The sequence below is a fragment of the Mus caroli genome, unplaced genomic scaffold (genome assembly GCF_978045245.1).
Source record: "Mus caroli unplaced genomic scaffold, Mus_caroli_1 scaffold_19, whole genome shotgun sequence".
Lineage (NCBI taxonomy): Eukaryota > Metazoa > Chordata > Mammalia > Rodentia > Muridae > Mus > Mus caroli.
Window position 1 is genome coordinate 52,829,716 of NW_028227274.1, and position 20,207 is coordinate 52,849,922.

At 43.6% G+C, this 20,207-nt stretch overlaps 1 protein-coding gene across 7 annotated transcripts in view; it reads right to left on the bottom strand.

Moving 5' to 3' along the window:
• Positions 1-239: 239 nt before the first annotated feature.
• Positions 240-20,207, bottom strand: part of Znf608 (zinc finger protein 608) — a 104,666-nt gene continuing 84,698 nt past the window's right edge. For 6 of the 7 annotated variants that reach the window (XM_029471783.2, XM_021150773.2, XM_021150774.3 and 3 more), the window contains 7 exons: positions 12,452-12,539; positions 9,426-11,880; positions 7,489-7,906; positions 6,734-6,906; positions 4,090-4,243; positions 1,958-2,039; positions 240-1,241 (listed from right to left, as the gene is read on the bottom strand). In XM_029471783.2, coding sequence (XP_029327643.1) covers positions 1,235-1,241; positions 1,958-2,039; positions 4,090-4,243; positions 6,734-6,906; positions 7,489-7,906; positions 9,426-11,880; positions 12,452-12,539 — 3,377 coding nt within the window. In that variant the 3' untranslated portion in view covers positions 240-1,234. Of the gene's footprint in view, positions 1,242-1,953; positions 2,040-4,089; positions 4,244-6,733; positions 6,907-7,488; positions 7,907-9,425; positions 11,881-12,451; positions 12,540-20,207 lie in introns of those variants that run through there. The other variant, XM_085833611.1, reaches the window with a different exon arrangement.

A 20,207-nucleotide genomic window follows, 5' to 3' on the forward strand; every position in this document is an offset into this window, starting at 1 on the left:
TTTAGAGTAGTCATGTAGTTCTGCTCATATTTATAGAATTGAACTCAGTGTTTAGTTGTTATATCATTTTATCATGTATGAAAAGTTAGTTTCTGTGTATTGTTGCATTATGTGTCCATAGTATGAAGAAATTCTCCTCTAAAAGTTAGACTCACTCCCAGCCAGCGAGAAGTAACATCAGACACACAAGAAACCATTATTTAAAAAAAAAACAAAACAAAACCTTTTTAATTCTGATTGCCAAATTATTTAAGGCAGGTATAAAAAGGAAAGCATTCAATATACATTTTACATAAAATAAACTAGATTACAGCATAAAACAAGTAACCAGGCAATGGCGTTAAAATCCTTCTCTTCTAAAACTGGGTAATTGTAAACATTAAAGAAAAAAAAGGAAAAAAAAAAAAAAAGACTGCAGGGCTATTCAAGTAAGAGAGAGATCGCAGATGTCTCTGGTATGCAGGCTATTGGGTTATCTGCCATTCAAGATTATCAAAAAAAAAATGACACCTCATTATTCACAGATGCTCATTATTTCCCCATCTTAATTTTTACATTATATATACAACACAGTTTTTGTGGTTCTGGCAACCCCATGCCTTCCAAAAGTATTTATTTCCACAATAAACAAGTACAAAGAGTGACCACGGGGACATTTTTTACACTGATGCATCTTTAAGAGGAGCCACCAATTAGACATCTAAATTGTACCAAGTGTCATCATCACAGTTGGCCTTTCTGAGGGGTTTTATGGGAGAGAGATGAAGGATATGCAAGGTTCAGGCACACTGATACAGAACATTATTTATTTACAATTTAAAAGGAAAAGAATGTAAGCAGCCTGTTATGGCTAACACTTTCAACATGACAAATACATTTTTTTTTCTTTTTTAATTTCCTTTACTGAGTGGTTTGCAACTTGGCAGCAGACCCTGTGTGTGCGAGCCTGGTTACTGTTACAAAAAAGTAAAGAATATATATATATATATATATGTATATATATATATATGTATATATACAGATATGTATACGTATATATATACATATATATAAAACAGAAGTTTAATTACAGCAACATTTGTTACTCTGTGATAAAATCTGTAATTTACAAAATGAAATGACTGGTTTTTTGCCTGCCATTAAGGCATTTCAAATTAACACCATGGAACTGATGTCTATATAAAGCGCTTCCCCACGTGATCCAGTCACATGGCACCGGACACTTCCGATTCTGTTATTCTCTGCAAAAGAAGAGCACACCTTAGCAACCGGTTCTGTCAACAGTGGGCAGGAACTACATAAAAAACAGTGAGCCTGAGAGTTCTGCTTCCTCCCTGGGATTCCCAGGGAAATGAAGAATCACAAAGTGGTAAGCTACATTTTTAGGGAGTGTTAATTTTATATTGATAATCTGATTTTTTTAAAATTTATTTTTCTTCTCAGGACAGCTTGCAGGGTAACTTAGAACACAAGAGAAACCAAGGTTCCCTTTAGCATTATGGTAACTCATTTTCCCATGTGCAATGTTAATTTTAAGTATAATAAAATGAAAGGCTTTGTATCCTGATATTTTATTTGATAGAACTAAGACTAGAACCTAGGACCTTAGGCATTCTGGTCAAATGCTAAAACACTGAACTACCCCATGAATATGTTAACAAAAGTGTAGGCTTGGCCTTTTCTTAATCTAAGGACAATTACCCTTGTCTTAGACTTAAAAACAAAAAACAAAACAAAAAACCCCTCACATTTCTTTACAGATGTACATCACATTTATAGAATGAGGATCATGGAATCAAAGTCCCGTGTGAAACATCTTGTCATAGCATGTTCATTCATTACAGTAAAATGAAACTCAGGTGCCAAGTTTCTCATCTGCAAAGCCTATATTCTCTTCCGTGAATACCATTAGCCCATCTCTGCCAGAAAACTAATTCCAGGTGTCAGGAATATTTACCTTCTCTGTGCAGGAAACATTCCAGAAGCAGATGCCTGGGCAGCCACCTGCTGGGAGGCAACTAGGGCAGCAGAGGTCAAACCTAGTGGGAGGAAAACACAGGGTTTCCATGACATTGGAGAAGAGTGGACACAGGCCCAGTGGTCAAGGGCACAGAACCACTAGCAATCATTTGTCCTTTGCCAAACACACACATGAAATGTTTCATGCCGCAATGACAGATGACAAACCACTCGGGGTAGCCCATATCTATTCCGTTACTGAGTTCTTGGTGGCTTTTTTAATAGCTACTCAGAGGATAGCAGCCTTCTATCTTCCTGGCTCTGCCTGGTGCTAAGGAGTTTGCATGTATTCCTGAATAGGAAACTCAAGACAAATAACAGGTACCGCCCAGCTAGCCACAGGAAGCAGAAGTCACAGCGAACTGAGAAGCAACATGCTACTTGCTTTAGAAAACTTGTATGATGACTTTTATCACTGTAACAGTTTTCTCCACTGACTTAAATATGATGCATTCCATTAAAGTACATGATATAAAGCTATCAAATTTAAATAAACAAACAAACAAGCCTGCCCTTTAAGTCTACATGGTCTTAGAACAATGGTCTTAGCCGGGCGTGGTGGCGCACGCCTTTAATCCCAGCACTCGGGAGGCAGAGGCAGGAGGATTTCTGAGTACGAGGCCAGCCTGGTCTACAAAGTGAGTGCCAGGACAGCCAGGGCTACACAGAGAAACCCTGTCTCGAAAAAAACAAAAAAACAAACAAACAAACAAACAAAAAAGAACAATGGTCTTAATCTGTAAGGCTAATAAGGGAGCAGAGACCTGAACAGTCACACATAAAAAAGTATTTGAGTCCCATAGAAAATTGTTCAGGAAAATTGACATGGGAGCACATGCCAATAATTCCGGAGGTACAGTTCAAGGCCAATCTCAGACATTTTTTTCCAGAGATAATTTGAGACATTACAGTAGCATTAAAAAAAAAAGAAAGAAAGACATACTTATTCTGCTCAAATAAACCATCTTTACATCTGTGATGTGTTAGAATAGAATGCATGTCCTTCTCTTGTTCTCTTCACACTTGGTGATTTGGGAGATCTATCTATTCACCTGCCTATCTATCTATTGATCTATCTACCTACCTATCTATCTTAGCATCAAGTAAGGAATGAATTAAAAAAAAAAAGTCCACTTCCTTTACATTTCCTGCATTTGGAAGCATTTTCCAACATTGTCTTGCTAAGTTCGTTGGCTAAGGCTATGGCTGAATTGCCCCAGATCCTTCTAAGATCCCATGTTGAGGCTCAAATTCTCAATTTGAGTGCGTTTGGACTCAGGAGCTTATGCAGAAGTAGTTAAAGTAAAATGAGGGCTCATTTTGATCTTACAGGCTTAATGTTCTTGTAGGAACTGATTCCAGAACTCTGCCGTGTGCTCTGAACAAAGATAGTAGGAAGCCCCTCCCCGATGCTATTAAGAAAGTCCTCACCAGAAAGGGCTCAGTATAATCTGCACCAGGCTCTCCAGCTATAACTTTCAAAACTGTGACAAAATAAAGATAGCTAATAAAGAAGGGTCTGAGGTAATAGAAATGGGGACAGGTAAGGTGTGATTGCCTTGCGCATTATGACTAAGGTCTCTCTTCAGCTTTAGTGAAAGTGTTACATCAGTGAAAGGATGAGAAGCAGGTTTCAGGTGAGTTATGAAATGTTAGGCTTGACCATGCTGGTTACTCGCATGGGGAAGAGGCAACTTAAAAGGAGTAGAGGTATCAGAGCAAGTGATCTCACCAAAGCCACCAACCATGGCTCTGTTTTTCCTACAATATCCCCTGAAGTAGCTATCTGATCTTCAGGGTGTTATATGGTACCCTAGACACCAGCTACCACCCTCAGTCTGTGAGATAACATCTCCCAGTGACAATTATTAAGTGGTAGCCACTTTCTGTCTCAGTAGAATACAAACAGCCTTAGTTGTGTCTTCCCGGAACACTAGGAAATAACTGTTAGGAATCACCTCTACCACTAGTGTTAGTCCGAGTGCAGTATTTTAATTTTTAAATACTGACAGTCAGTCATAGCAACTGTTGACCAAAACAGAATTGTACCAATGTGGTGAGATTGCTGACCTTGAAAAGGGTCGTATTGACCAGGGATGAGAGGGTAGCCCATGCCAACATGGGTGTGGTGGTGTGTGTGCAGGTGCCGCTGGCTGAAGGGGGAGTGGCGATCCCGTTCCCGCTCTGCTTCCCGTTCTCGCTCCGTGGAAGCCTTCTCCACAGGCTGAAAAGAGAAATGCTCTCCTTTAAGGTGCTGACATACAAACATCAGAAATACCAAAACCTCTTTTGCTGTCTATCCATACTATTTCATTCAGGTCATTGAGTAGATACAGACTTAAAATCCTATACCAATGGAAGAAAACTTCAAAAGATAGGCATTTGATTTAACAATAGAGGACCTCCCAAAGTCATCTAAATGGCACCAATATTTTCTGTAAATATTTCCTAAAAATTTTCTCAAGATTCACTACTCAAAATGGCTATTTAGAAACCATTTGGTGACTTTCAGAAACATTTTTTAATGAAATTTTAAAAGGATTTTCTAAGACTATTTTTAAAGGTTAAGTTTTCTAATTATACCTTTATACTTTGTGAAGGAAATTTATCTCATGATTTTTTTTAAAAAGTATTTATTGTGGTCAGGCATGGTTTAATCCTAGAGGCAGAGGCAGAGGCAGAGGCAGAGGCAGAGGCAGAGGCAGAGGCAGAGGCAGAGGCAGAGGCAGAGGCAGAGGCAGAGGCAGAGGCAGAGGCAGAGGCAGAGGCAGAGGCAGAGGCAGAGGCAGAGGCAGAGGCAGAGGCAGAGGCAGAGGATCTCTGAGACAGAGGCCAGCCTGATCTACAAAGTGAGTTCCAGAGCTATACTGAGAAAAAAAAAATGTCTCAAAGATCAAAACCCAACAAAGAATTCATTGTGTTCTTACAAAGATCCACACCCAAATTCATGCAATAATATACAGTATTTATGCTGCACACATAGTTTAATCACTTTATAATTCTCCTGACTGTATGCATGAGCCCCACTTGTGTGACTTAGCTAGCCTGGATGAACAGTTTTCTGAAGGAAACTGGCACACTAAGAGTCTTAAGCCTGGTTTCATTGCCATTATCCCCTAAACAGTGCAGTATGAGAACTCTCAGATGATGCTTTTGTTGTAGTAGATTCTTGGAGGTAATCTGGGGATGACTAAAAATACAAAGATGAATGTAGGTTGATAGGCAAAATCTGTGTCATCACTTTATAAAGTGAGTAACTTCAGATTTTGAGAGCCGAGAGGTTCAGGAACCAAGGGTGGGCAGAATCAGCAGGAAAGCACTGCCCTGCCCACAGTCCAGATTATTCAATTCTGAAAAGTCACCACAAATTCCACACCTTCCACATCTGAGAGGATTAAGGACAGTGTTTCTCAAACACATTTCTCCCTTTTAGAACCTAGCTATCCTTTCCCATGGCAGGTTCTCAGTGGAACAACGTCTGTGTGTGCACTGAAAGGAGAACTTACAGAAAAAGGATCGGGCGGGGATCGATCACCTTTTCTAGTTTCTTGGTAGTGGTTATGTTCGCCTTGTGGACGCCCCATCTTATTCATCTCACCCCCTTTTCTTTTCTACCCAGGAGCTATGGCTTTTCTTTGGTCTCTTTATAAGCAGTATTTAGGACTAGCAGTTGTCACTTCTCTGGGAGTGAGTCTTTCACAGAGAAAAATTTCTTGTAACCCTCCTGTGGAACGATGAGGACAGGATAATGCGTCAAGGCCAGCAGGCAGCAGATGCAGCCTTTACTCCTATGCCATGCAATTCAGGCTCGAGTGTCTGTATAAAGTAATGGTGTGTCATGAACCCTCAGCATTGCTTCACACGAGCTTCTTCAGTATAGAACATGTGAATACCACGGTCATCAGAAGGATCTGAAACTCGAGTGTCTACTGTGGTTAGGCGAGCACAGGGGACAGGGGTGACATCTGTCTGGTCACCTCATGAGAAGCTAGCTGGACTGTCTTGGGTGAATTCATTTTTCCATCAACCATTGTCACATAATTGCTGACTACATTTGCTACTGTCTACTGTCTTAAAAGGAAGCAAGCCTTTCCATTTGTGAAAAAAAAAAGTCAATTTTTGAAAGTTGTTTCTGAAGAAAACGTATTTTAGGTTTGTTTGGATTTGTTTTGTTTTGTTTTCATTTGTGTCTTCATTGATGTTTCTTTTTCAGGCTAGGATGTTGCCTTGGCACATGACAGGCAAGCATCCTACCACCGAGCTACACCCCCATCCTTAAGAAGGCATTTAGCAAAAGTTCAACTTGTCAAATAGGTTAAAAGTTTGTGGCCTCTAAACTGCTTAGTAACAAGGGTGGTATCAACTAAACTTCCAGCATTTCCTTTCCTAATGTTTTAACATTTACACCATTTTGTACAAGTCACTATAACTTTAAATTTCTCCCTAACACATCTCTTCCTGGGTAGGCAAAGAACACGACAGTTTTGCAACAGAAAATCTCCCAGTTCCCACAAAGGCTTCAATGACATTTTTTTCCGCTCCTGTGTGACCACATCTTATATTTCAACATTCCATTCTTTATGTATTGGAATAGAACAGCATCCTGAAATCCCAGCTGGGTTTCTAAACCATTTCTCTTTCAAGACTGTTCTGTTTCTTGTCTCCCTTCCCCCACCAAACATGGCCTTTTAACTACCAACAAAAGGAGGCTTACAGCAGGGGACTTGCTGCGGTATTGGTTGGCGTGATGTTGGAGTAGGTCCAGGGCTTTGGCTTCGCTGCCTGTTTTTGTGTTGATGCTGGGACTGGTATTGACTTTCTCTGCCTCTTCTCTCCCAGACATCTTTCCATAAACAGGATAATGAAATCCTGGAGAGAGATAGGCCCCTGCAGATAAACAACAAATGTCACATCATGTTACAGGATACATCTTAAAAACAACAACAACAAAAAATCAGCTGGAACATGTGATTTTTGGGGGGGGGGTACAAATCAGACATCCTAAAATAAGGGGTTACATTAAGAATGGGCTATATGATTATTTATCTGTATCTAGTTTTTTTCTTCTCTGGTTAATTCATCGTGATGAACGGAGGATGTAAACAGAATTGAGCTTATAGCTACTTCATCCATTTATGTGTCCGCTTAAGTGAAAGAAACAGTAACTATAATGATTATGACAGTAAGTGCTTAGAATATTTCCACAGGCAATAAAGTATCTGTCAGTCGAAACATCTAGAGTAAGCCATCAGAAGGTATGGAGGCTAGAGCCCGAGGACTCTTGACATTTCATTACAAAATATAAAAATCTCTCATTAAATCAGTTTCCTCTTTGGCACTCTAAGCAGCCTTAAAAACAAGCCAAACCAAAAGTCATCTGTGAAGCTTCTAATTCATCTCCAGCTGTTAGTAGCTATCATTTGAACACAGCCTCTTCCCACCAATGTAGTTAGAACCCATAACACGTACCAGGGTAACTGTGCATTAAGACAGGAGAGACAGCGCGGTATGCAGGGTGGCTGGGGTCGTACATCTGTGGGTAAGGATAAGCATGCAAGTACTGTATGTAGGACTGGTGCTGACTCATGGGTGAGGACACGGCCACTCGTGTGCCCCGAGAGTCCTTCCAGTTCACGGGTGTCTTCCGATCATCATTCTTTAGCTTGCTGTCCTCCACCGACTGAGAATCAGGACGCTTGCCCTCTTTGGGCTCCTCTTTGATGTTTGTTAATGACACGGGAAGACTGGACACGCCACTCTCTTTGTTAGGAGTCTTCCTTGGACTGTCCTCTTTCAATTTCTTTTCTCTGTCAAGTTCTTCTGGCTTTTGTTGGTCCAGGTACTTGGGCTGGTATACATAATGGTGCCATGTCCTTGACTCTGGATCCTGGTTTGAAAATAAAGATCTGTCTTAAAATGTCATCCTCTGCAAAGCAAACCCGTTAATTTACATGTTATTTCATTCGAAGCGAACATGTGCTGTTCAGCCTACTCTGAAAGGAAAAAAAAATGTTTGAGGTAGGTGTTAGCATTAGTCCTTGTACCACAAGCTAAACCAATGCTTTTACAGTTCTGCCAACATCAAGGTCACACGGCAGCTGGGTTGAAAGGCCTTAGATAATAACATCCTCAGAGATATTTAATTCAGTCTATGCTTTCCTTTTTGTCATCTCACACAGGTAAGGGGGATTTCAAAAACTCTACCTCAAGCTAACGGTAAAAATTTTAAGCAATTATTACAGTTATTAACACCAATTAGGCAAAAATAAACTCTTGGCTTCCTAACACATTTTCTTCACTGACTACAGCTGAGGATCTCACTATGCTGTCTCGAGTCTCATTAATATGTTAACATCTTGAATCAAAACCCCAAATATCAAGCCAATGGCATGTATTATGGTTTACTTATTAGAAAGCAAACCCATTCATGGGCCTTTTAAATTGCCTTGTTCTCCGGTAACCCTGGAAGACAACAGCTGATTTAGAGCTATGGCAGGCACGGGACTGAAGCTTGAAACCCTCTTCATGACTCGGCCCACTCACGGTGTAACTCCACCTAGGGTTCAGGTCTTGACTGAGGATTTGAAGTTGGCCCTCAATCCCAACACTGGCCAGAAACATAGCAGTTAAGAACTCTTGCTCTGACTCACTAGGGGGCAAACACGGGGTGTAGTAAAGTTGGGGTGTTGGTGCTGGGGAATACCAGCAGGGAGTGAAGGTGGCAGAACTAGCTATGTGTCTGGTTTTATGGTGACTGCACTTCAAGTGTACTCAGCCTGGGTGGAGGAACTGTCCTGGGAACTGTCACCTCCAGCTCCTGACTCCCTATAAAACCACAGCTCAAGAGTTCTACTTTGGGTCCCAAACAGAACATAAACCAGAAACCCAGACATCTCAGACCTCTTTGTAAGAGACACCAGGTGCTCAAACTTCGTTAGATTAAATGATGAATGGGAAGTAGGAACTCAGTGACCTGGGTTTAAAAATCTTAAAAGATATATATATATATATATATATATATATATATATATATATATATCTCCAAGTGTTTCAGAGACAGGACATGAAATCTCAGAATTTGAGAGACTTCTGAGTCCCTTTAGTGAAATGCCTTCATCTTTGGCTCATGAAGAAATCAAGAGTCCTCCTCAGAATTACTCTTAGGTAACACACAGCTGCAGGGCACATGCCCAGAGATCTCTTAGCTACACACCATGGCCTCAGTGAGTAATGTACATTTTAGAGTTGTACAGGAACTCCCAAGGATCATATTTCTCAAGGGAAGAGGGAAACCCCCTGACGACGGTTTCCTCCCAGTGCTTAGATGTCTAGCAAGATCAAGCCCAAGACATGTGCACAACTCAGACTGCTCCCTGTCTGTCGGGGGCCACACTCCACAATCTTACTTGTTTAAATCTCGAGGTTGGGTCTACACCTGTCTGCTTCATAGAGTCCATGACAGACTTCATTTCTACAGCCTCCTTAATAAGCTGGTGGTTTTCCATCTGCTTAGCTTTGAAGCTGTCGGCCTGAAGCTGCTGCTGGTGACTGGAGAGAAGCTGTGATTTACCTGTCTCATCAGTTTTATTAGGCACTGATGGCCCTAGTTTAGAATGGTTTTTGTTAGGCTCCGGGGTAGAGGGAGCTTTTGAGATAGTGGCTGATGGCATGTTTTTCTGCTTATTGTCTTCCTTGCCCAGTTCTTTCAAGGGAAGTTCAGCCTTTCTTTCACAGTCTCCTCTCCCACTCTGGGCCATTTTCTGCTCTGCCAGCCTCTGGTCCTCATAGTACTTCTCATACTGCTGTCTGTAGGCAGGGCTGGTAGCCATCAGAGATTTCTGGTCCATATAGAGCCCGTAGGCATACTGGCCGTAATAAAGTGACTGAGCCAGGGCAGGGTGTCTCTGGGTGATGACTGACTGGTGCTGAGGCTGCAGGGGTGCAGAAGTATGGTCTACTTTCTTGGACTCCAACTGTTCCGCCTTGTCTTTCTTCTCTGCATCTTCCTCCGACTCCTTCTTGATCTTCATGCCCTGTGTGCTCCCACCATTCCCAGCTGCAGGGGCACCAACCTGTCCAGGGTGCATGTAACTCGGAGAATAGTAAGGCTCATAGCCATGGTAATAGGGAGAATGGGACTCTTTCAGCTGAGATGGCTGTGCTGAAGTTGAAGGATGCCCTTTCACAACACCATCTTTGTTAGAAAAGGTATCTGATGGGGAACTGGCCTTTGACCTCATGCCCTCTGACCTGCTGTCAGAACCGCCATCATCTGCGGCATCTGATATGTCCGAATAGGCTGGACTGCTGGTCTTAGCTGCTGTGCTCTCAGCCCCATTCTGGGTCAACACATGCAGTGGTGCCATGGGTGTTTGCCCATTCACCAGGGTACTGCATTCCATGCGTGAGGCACTCCCGATGGAAGGGCTGGGGGCATTGTCCGTGAACGTGTAAACCTTATCGGCCTCGGCTTTGATGCTGGCCATGCGGCTCTCCTGAGACTCTGACAACCCATTAGCCAGCCCTTCGCTCTTACCGAGATGGTCCTTTAAAAAATGCCCAGACAAATCCTTGCTAGCTGCCTTGGCTTCCTCCAGCTTCCCCAGCTTAGCATCCATTTTGGGACCTCCAGTCTCTTTCCCTTCTTTGTCCTTGAGCTTTCGCTTCTCCTTTTTCTTTCTGTCTTTGAGTGACACCAGAGCTGGGTTCACGGTGATGGGCTCCCCCATAATTGTGGGCTTTGGTTGAATAGGTTTCAATGGAGGGCTCTTTGGTGTAGCCTGGACCACAGTGGTCGTGAGGGAGGGCAGTCCAGGTATGGTCCCTGTGGTGGTGGATGTGAAGGCTGCAGTCGGTATAGCAATCAGCTGTGGGGGCGTAGGGGCAGGGGCGGGGGCAATGGGGCGGGCACTTTTCAGTTTGGAGAGGTTTTTGTCCATTTTGCAATTGTTTGCTTTTTTGCCCTTTTCTTTATCCCCCAAACTTTTCTTGTCAATCAGTCCTTCCGCTTCCAGTTTGGGCATTTCCGCCGTTAGACTGCTGTCTGTGGCTGAACAAATGTCTAAAGCGGCCGTCATGTTGGAGATGACAGGAAGGTTGTTCAGTTCATTGTTAAGGCCCCTCTTCTTGCCAGAATTCTTGCCAGTTTTCGAACCTATAATAGGACCTGGGCCATTGCTCACGTGCTCTCTCTTTCCCTTGGGTGTCCCAGGGGGGTTCCCAGCCCCGGGGGACCCAGGTGCTTTCGCCTGGTCGTATGATGACACACTTGTGCTTGACTCGTTGCATTCAAGGGCCACGTTGCTCAAGGCTTCCTCACAGTCTGAGATCTTGTCCTCGCTATCCGGCTCGAACTCTAGTTTGTTTTCCGGGTCTAAGTGCGCATGTGCCTGGTGGTACCTCAGGCCGTTTATGTGCTTGTATTTTTTGTTGCAGTTTGGGTGGGGACAATCAATTAACACTGGAGAGGAGCAGCCTTGGTCCAAAAAAGTTGTCTCTGGCTTCCCCTGAGGAGTGGTAGGGGTGCTTCTGGAATTCGTGCGCACTCGCTTTCCGGGCTTACTGTCCTCAGAGCTCGAGTTCAGATCCAACTCCATTGGGGGCTTGTTCTTCCTTTTGTTGGTTGAGGAAGGGCTGGCTTTTATGTCCTCTGCAGCACAGTTTGGGGGTGTCCTTCGTCCACTGGCGTTGAGGCTGCCACGCCTCCCTTTCCCATTGGCTCCCCCTCTGTTCTTGCTCTGCAGCCCTCTGGACTCGGTGAAGCTGACCTCGGAGCCTGGGGCAGCCGCGGCAGACCTCGCTCTCTTCCCTCTGCCCCGGCCCCCTCGCATCTCCAGGTCACTTGTCGGTGATTCGCAAAACCTAGGGAAGCGAGTAATAGGTGGGTCATAATAAGCATCTCCGAAAGAGCCAGGGAGGAGCTCAGGGACACAAGGTAGCAAAGAGGACCCACTGCCCTGGCAGCTTGAGAGTGAGGTGCAGCCAAGAGAAGACCAGTCTCTGTTTGTACTGGTACATCAGCCCAGGGCCAGGCTACCCTGTGAATTATGTTGTTCATCCACAGAGAATCAAAGGAAAGCAGCTCAGAGAGCTAGCTTTCAACTAGTTCAAATCCCCATTTAAAGGGGGGGGGGAAGGGAGAGAGAGGGAGAGAGGGGAGAGGGAGAGGGAGAAAGTGAGAGAGGGAGAGAGGGAGAGAGAGAGAGAGAGAGAAGAAAACAAAGGAGAGAGGGAAGTGAGAGGAGGAGAGATCTGGTAGAAAAAGACAGCTAGCATCTGTGTTTTACTGGCTCAGGGCTGAATGGCTCATTTCTCCTTTGCCTGGTTTCAATTACAGGAAGAGTTTTATATATTACTAATTTCTTTCTATGGTTTCCATGCAGAAACGGGATGGGAGGAGCAGAGGATGGTGCAAGAAAGAAAAGGCACCTACCGGGGAGGGGCCCAGTCGTGCTTGGTGCAGTCTAGGAGGGTCCCCACGTAGGTTTTGTTCCTCCACGTGACATTGACCACTAGGACACCTGGAAGGGAGAGTGGAGGGTGAACAGGGGCACATTTATCACCTAGTACTTTATTTCGACTTCATTCATTGATATTATTTTTGCCAGCAAAGTTCTATTCTCACTTGGCTTTCAAAACCTGTGGTTTGCACCCTTCCTCTTTCTGGTTTCAGTGACCTCAAGTTAAAACCCACAGGAAATCTCTCTCTCTCTCTCTCTCTCTCTCTCTCTCTCTCTCTCTCTCTCTCTCTCTCTCTCTTCCACCCACCCCCTCACCCCCCTCTCTGTGAGAGTGTGTGTATGTGCGCGTGCATTCATGATTGTGGTGCAAAGGGTGAGAGTGTGTGAGGGTGTGATCAAGATATTGCTGACAGAAGGAAATGGTTTTTGCCATGTCCTGCTGTAAAACAGTAACATTCACCTCTTAATTTTTCTATTATTACACATAATTGCTTTCCTTTGGCAGGCAGCCAACATAAACCAAGCCTGAGTTCCCAGTGCTTAAGGCAGAGGATGACTAAAAGGAGTCTGGTTTCCAATTGAACAATAGAAAACAATGCTAACTTTTTTTTATTAAGAGGGTGGTGGGGGGGGAACCTTGCAGATATGTAAAAATAGGCACAGAGGAAAAAGTGGGTCCTTGGGGCAGCTGTGATTTCTTCTTGATCCTCCCCTCCTCGCCTGTGTGAGACAAATATCAACCTCAGAACGGGCTCTGTGTCACTGCTTGGTCTTGTTTCAGAGGCTCTTAAAATAGCTCTCTTAAGGAAATAAGTGTGCACAATGCATCTGCTCTTGGGGTTATCTTCAGTCAACGTCGGTAAGCATTTGCTACAGAGGATTAGAAGAGAATTAAAAAAAAAAAAAAAATGAACGCACGCTCATGTTTCCTTCCAGCCATCCTGCTTCTTCCTCTGCTGCTCAGCAGACAGACACTTTAATTGAGCGCTGCATCTGTGAATTACTAAACTTAAGTGTGCTTAGTATGCCAAATGTCACTGGGAAACAACATCTAACACGAGGCTTGTTCTCTTGGGGACAAGTGCCATTTAAAACAAAACAAAACAAAACAAAAATCACATCCTTAAAGCATATTTGTAACAAAGCTATATTCAGAGACATACAGGAGAGTAGGGTAAATAAATGAAACATTTAAAGGAGCCTTTGTTTCTTTTGGTGCCCACACTTCCGCCCTCAGACCATTCCTCCACGTCTTTCCTGGGAGGCTTGTTCTCCTGTGCTATCTGCCATTTTGCAAACCACATAAAGCAACAGGATTCTTTTTACTGGGCAATCTTTAAAAAGAAGATAAAATATCTGAATGATCAGGACTCGACTACTGGATCATGGAAATTTTCTCCCCAAAATCTCAAAAGGAGATTTAAAAATTGTTTTTCCATATGGTTGAGACTGCTATAAGTTATATGACAGCTGAATTTACTCACTGTAAATCCCACCCACTATTGTAGCAATAGTCTAGCTGTGGGGGTGGGGGGGAGCTAGGACGAATCGCCTCAAATCATGCTTGATTCCTTTGTGATTCTCCCATGGGGGGTGGGGGTGGGGTTTAACCATTGAGTAGGAAAAAAATCCCATTGCCATGAGAATCGATGGTAATTAGGCATTCGGTCAAAAACTGCACAAGACAGAACAATCGGAAAGGAGTCTTTATGAGCGCATCCCTTCAGGAAAGAGGGGTGGGGCATGGAGGAGGGGGGCAGGCTGAGCTGGCTTTCTCATCATCTGCTCTCTGGGGCACTGTGTGTGGTGTCAGAGACCTCTGCAGCTGCTTAAAATTCTTTAGCATGTCAGCTATATTTACAGTGCAGGAATGTATCTGTATTGCCAGAAGGTTACTGCATTTTAGCTTCAGAGGCAATAGGCTGAAATCACTGCGTTCCAGAGTCCCTGATGTAGCACAAATGTATAATTAAAATTGCTTGAAAGGAAACATGAAAGAAACAACAAACCCTCCATTCTTGCAGTAATAAAATTAAAAACAGGAAAAGTCTGCACAGACACTTAACATTTGTCTGCAGTGAAAGGCTTTTGTTACTGCTTTTCCCCTAAGGGTTTCGCGTTTCCAGCAAATGCGGGCGGCCGATTGGCCAGTGCCTGCAGCGAACGCTTGCGTCTGATTGGCTGGCCCAATGCGGCTGGCCTGAAGACGGGAAGACAAGGCAAGGAGAAAGGGCTGGGCAGGAGAAAGCTTCAGCTTCCCCTCCACCACCGCGGGGAAGCGAAAGCATCGCTGGAGCCCCTCACCAAAGCCCTAGAAGCTGGAAGCAGGCTCCACATCCCCGCCCCCACAATGGTCCCCACCATACTGCCAACAGGCCATGCACGCAGAGCCCAAATCTGCGGCCTCAAGCCAGGCGAGGGTAACTGGGCCAGAGAAAAGGAAGGGACCCAACCACACAGGCCATCAATCAGTGGTTATCTTGGGCCGCAGGTTGAAACGGTCACAAAGGCTGAACTGCAGTTCCAACTTCCTCATGAAAACAGTTCACATCTGCTACTGCCTAGAAGCCACGTGGGTCACGTGGTTGTCTGTACCGGGGAGTAGTAAAAGGCTGTAAAGAAAAGCCTACTTCAACTTCAGGAAGCCTAAATAAGTCACCCTAGGCTTTTTGTTTTTGTTTTTTCCTAAAAACAGTCTGGATTTAAAATGCTCAAAACAAATGCTCCCCTCTCAGGGAGAGTCTTCTCAAGCAATGCTAATTAGATTCATGGGCCTGTGGTGGTCTGTCTTGATGTGCACAAGGCTCTTCACAGTGCCACCATAGACAACTGTGGCTCTAAGTCAGTGGAGAGGTTAAGCAACGTTCCTCTATGAACTACAATGTACTGTTGCTATTGGTTTTGGGTTTTTGGGGGTTGTTTTGTTTTGTTTTGTTTTATGTTTTATGTTTTAGGAAGATCCACGTTTAGAAAACACGCCATTCTGAAGGTCCAAATTAAGAGGGTTAGCTCTGAAATGTGGAAAATGTTGGGAGTGATGGCACAGACTTTTGTTTCTAGGCAGAGGGAGGTGAATTGCTGTGAGCTGGAAGCCAGCCTGGTCTACATTGCAAGTTCCAAGTCAGCTAGGGCTACATAGTAAGACCCTCTCTCAATCAATAATCCAAGTGTATATATTTTTTAAATTATTTTAATGAAATTACAAATTTCAAACATCTTGTAACGCAAGCCCATATAGAACTCATAACTTACTAAAGGCTTACATAGTTAGTGAGAAAGGTCAGATGAGAACTAGTCCTCAGCAAGCACAGGTTTGGATTTTATAACCCCAGGCTTAAAGTTACGTTCCTCTCTATACAGATTAGACTGGCACATACCTTAGTTCCCCAAAGATTTAGATTCCAAGCACACTTATACTCCTGAACGCCCTGCCTGTGCAATGGGAGTGGGGGGCTCTCTCCGCAAGCCCTTTTTATGTTTACAACAACAAGGATCTCGCTGGGTTTATTGGCCTTCCCTTCCCACCCAAGGGCTATTTGAAAAATACCTGAGGTATATTACTGTAGAAAAAAAAAACTGTATGAGGATGGATTGAGAGGCTAACCCATATGATTTTCTTCTTTGTATTGTTGATACTGGTCCCATATACTAGAACACACACACACAGACACACACACACACACAGACACACACACTGAAGTCACATAAGAATTTATGTTCTATTTCCTATCCAGGCCCATCAAGGTTGGTTATGTCTATTGGGTCTTTCTTAAGTACCTATTTGGTGCTGTTGGATCATATTTTGTTGGAAACCCTGTTCAGCTTCTGTACTTAAGGAGTCTACAGTCTTAGAGCCAGTACAGACATGCATCATAATTCAGAAGTAGAAGCATGGTTTTGCATATCACCTGTGCTTACGGAGTGGGCTCTTGGTTAGACTAGACTAATCTCACACATTAGATCAGGCTCTAATCATTAGAGCCCAGGTTTGATGCCCTTGGTTCATTCCCTGTCCTCACACCTTGCTCAGAAATATGTCTTAGACCAGCAAGCGCTCAAACTAATAATTCTAAACCTGACCTCGCATCTCTGGGTCAGTGATAGGTACCAGAAGCAGAGGGAGCCAGACACACATATGCCAGGAATCTGGATGAATAACATCTACATTTATAAATGATGATACATAATAAAGTTGAAAGATCTACGTATTAACTAAGAGGACCAGGATGGGCAAGAACCTCAAATATTTAATAGCTAAGAGATGGGGTGAAGATGCCAATGCTGGCCAAAGATTTTACATGTGCATGTGTGCCCTTTTCCTCCAGTCTTATCACCAGTAGAAGACACACTATCAGCACTGACTTAAGGTCGGCTTAGATACTATCCTACCATCTTGTTTATATCGAAAAAGAAATATCCTTTGATTTACACCAGACATCATCTGTAAGTGCCATGCTCTGGTCTGAAATCCCAAAGAAGCACTCCATTCATCCTCTTCCCAAAGAACAATAACTTCTTGTCATTATTTCCCCTCCAGGTCACACCCTCTTTTGTCCTTCCAGCCTGAAACAAGTTTCTTCAGCCATTCTTTATGCCACACTATAAAATGAACAATTATTACATTGTGTGTGGGGGTGCGGGTGTCTATGTGTGTCTGTATGTGCTTGCACACCGTGGCATACATTAGGAAGTCAGGGAAAAACTTTTTGAGAGTCAGTTCTCTCCTTCTACCATGTCGGTCTGGGAGATCGAAATCAGGTCATCAGATTTGACTGCAGGCTCCCTGACCCATTCTGCCATCTTGCTGGCTGGCCTTCACATCGCACTTAACTCCCTTAAAGAAGGCTTGAGTGCCTATATAGAATTCTTCAAGGAGAGCTGAAGTTCCTAATAAATCAGGACAAACTCTGGTGATAGCACCTGTCCTTCTGCACACACATATCTTACCAGCTAAATCCATTCTCTCCTGGGTCACTGACTAAACTCCATGTTGTCTCTACCATGATGGATGCTCACTCGCAGATTATTCCCTTTTTCCTTGGTTTATAGATGGATTCTCTCTGTCTGTCTACCTGGAACTGTGATAACACTCTCCTGAAGGAGAGCATGAAAGGGCATAGCCCGTAAGATCTTTGAGGATACAATCTCCTAGTTTGCTCTCCTTTCTGTCTGCCAGGAATAGGAAAGACCAAAGGAACCTTGAAGGCTACAAGTTCAAGGCAGCAAAGTCTCCCTCACATGGTAGCTCAAGTCACAGACAGCTTTCCAATCACTAGGAATTCCCCATCCTTAGGAGAGAAACTCATTCCATGTTTGAACATGGGTAAGGATGTGTGTCATATCCTGAGAGGACATTCCTTTAACATTTCCCTCCACTCATGTGCATGCTGACCTGATCTCTTCCAACAATACAACCCTCCTTTGTTATTGGCACGTTGCCTGTCAGGGTACACAGCCCTGAGAAGCACTGTACCTTAAGTGAGGAAACTCACTGAACACATTGGAACTCACAAGGACTCTCAACAGAACCCTGACTTTTGAGGTCTCACTGCTACTGTACATTTTCAATAAGGGTAACATCCCACTAGCTTATTGAGGACAGACTTTCTCTGTGGAGAGATTCTACTCCACTGTGGTTAGATATGTGGCTTATGAATTATTATTCCTCATATTTGTGAAGCTGCTTCCTCAAGAACTGGGCAAACGCTGATAGCCCAGTGGCTTTGCATAAATCTGTTTATATTACAGCTAAAAGGCTGAGTCTTAAAAGAGTCTCCCTCCTCAGGAGCAAGAGCATTGGCAGGCATCACAGATGCCAAATTTGGAATTACAAAGTTTTCCTGAACTCTTCTTCAGACTGCCACATCTGGAGAGACTTGGTGTGCACTCGGGCAGAAAATGCAAACCTCATTCTAATAATTCCAAACTGTAACCCGTTTGTGCTGTGATTCTCCCCCTCTGTGGTTACATTTTCTTTATTTTTTTCAAGAGAAACACCAATGAGTACAGAAGAAATGCCACTATTTCAGAGCCTTGGTTACCCTACATTGTCCCAGTATGACCACCGTGCAGGGTGGGGCTTATCACATCTCTTTGTGCCGAGCTTCTTTCCATGACAGCTCTCGGGCTTTGTTCGGTTGAGTGTTGTCCTGGTGCCTTTTCCGTGTGGGAGCTGATACAGTGCCTTTATTCCCGGGTCAGTCTTCAGACCTCTTCACCTTCAGCTAGATTCTCTTTCAGAGGACAACATTTATAATTTTTTGTGAAATCTTTAAATTTACAACGAAGTTTGCCCATGAAATGCCTGCCAGCCAAAGAACAAAAAGATTTTCCTATTATCTACACCAAGGATGTATGTATAGTGTATCAAGGCAAGAAAAGTCAATGCTGTCACATGACCATGAAATAGTGGGGTTTATTTTGTTGTTGTTATTGCTGTTTTCCCCCACCTCTTTTTCTTTTTCTTTTTGTTCTTTTTAAATAGAGCCCTACTGCTGGGCTGAATGTTTGAAGAGTTACTTTAACCACATCCTGTAATCAAACCATCTGGAACACAGTTCTGCGATTAGTCACCCTGAACATTGGGCTTTATCTGAACAAATAATGTATGGCAATGGAGCTTGCGAGATAGGGCAGGGCTGACAAAAGGAAGTATAATGAAATACTTTATGCCCCAGTGTGCTGCCACCCCAGTCGTAAAGCCCACAGACACGCTGTTCTGGCGTTAACTTACTACCTTGTGAAAGCACAGAGGGCTTAACGATTAAAGGACAGAAGGACTGGAGTTTGCTGGTGAGTCTCTGTTGGCGGCTGGAATGCATTGCAAGTGTTCTACCTTTGTTAATTATAACCTCTATACGACGACGGTCCAGCATTCCGTTTTGCTGACATTCCCAGGGTGTGAGGTGCTGGTTTTATTCATGGTAGACTAGTTTGGGCGGTTTGCCAGGGGCTAACGTTCATTTCTAGACGCTTGTTTGAGTTTGTCTAAACACCACCATAAGTAAGAAGGGAGAAACCCCAATAACACTGAAAGCAAAGATGGGGACTGCCTCTAATCTACCTTTTAGAAGACAAAATAGTCTTCACGTTCCTTTTTGTTTCCCTCAAAATACTCGAGCAGCCATATACAATCTATATAGCTCTTTTTGCTTTAATCTGGAGGGACTTACGAATGTACTTAGTAAATCTTTAAGAATGAGCACGCATACACACACATGTACACACACAAACCCACTGCCAGAGAAGCCTTGTTTCCCCATGGGCCTTATGCTTTAATACACAGAAGAACACAGAACCACTTCCATCTCTGTCACTGCCCCTGCAGCCTTTGTTCCGAGGTCTGATGAGCTGTATTGATTTGGGAAAATGATTCAGCTTGTTGGAAAACTCGACTCTCACTTATTCACTGCCATCTATTTCTTTCCCATGAAGACAGGTGGTCAATATCCAGCTGACTGGTCAGCTAAAGGAAGCTCTTGCTGGCTTTCTTTTCCTTGCTTCCCCAGTAACAGTAGCTTCTCCCATGTCTACAAATTTCAACAGCCTGTTAGGAAGTCTACTGGTGAAGAACAGAGAGCAGGAGCGAGGCTTTTGACAGCCATCATCAAAGACATGAAAAAGGCTGTTCTATGCATTTGCTGCCTACGGAGATAGGGACAAAGTGTCCTCTTGCTGAAAATCACCAATGTAGAAGGATGAACAAACATCACAACAGCTTAAGACACA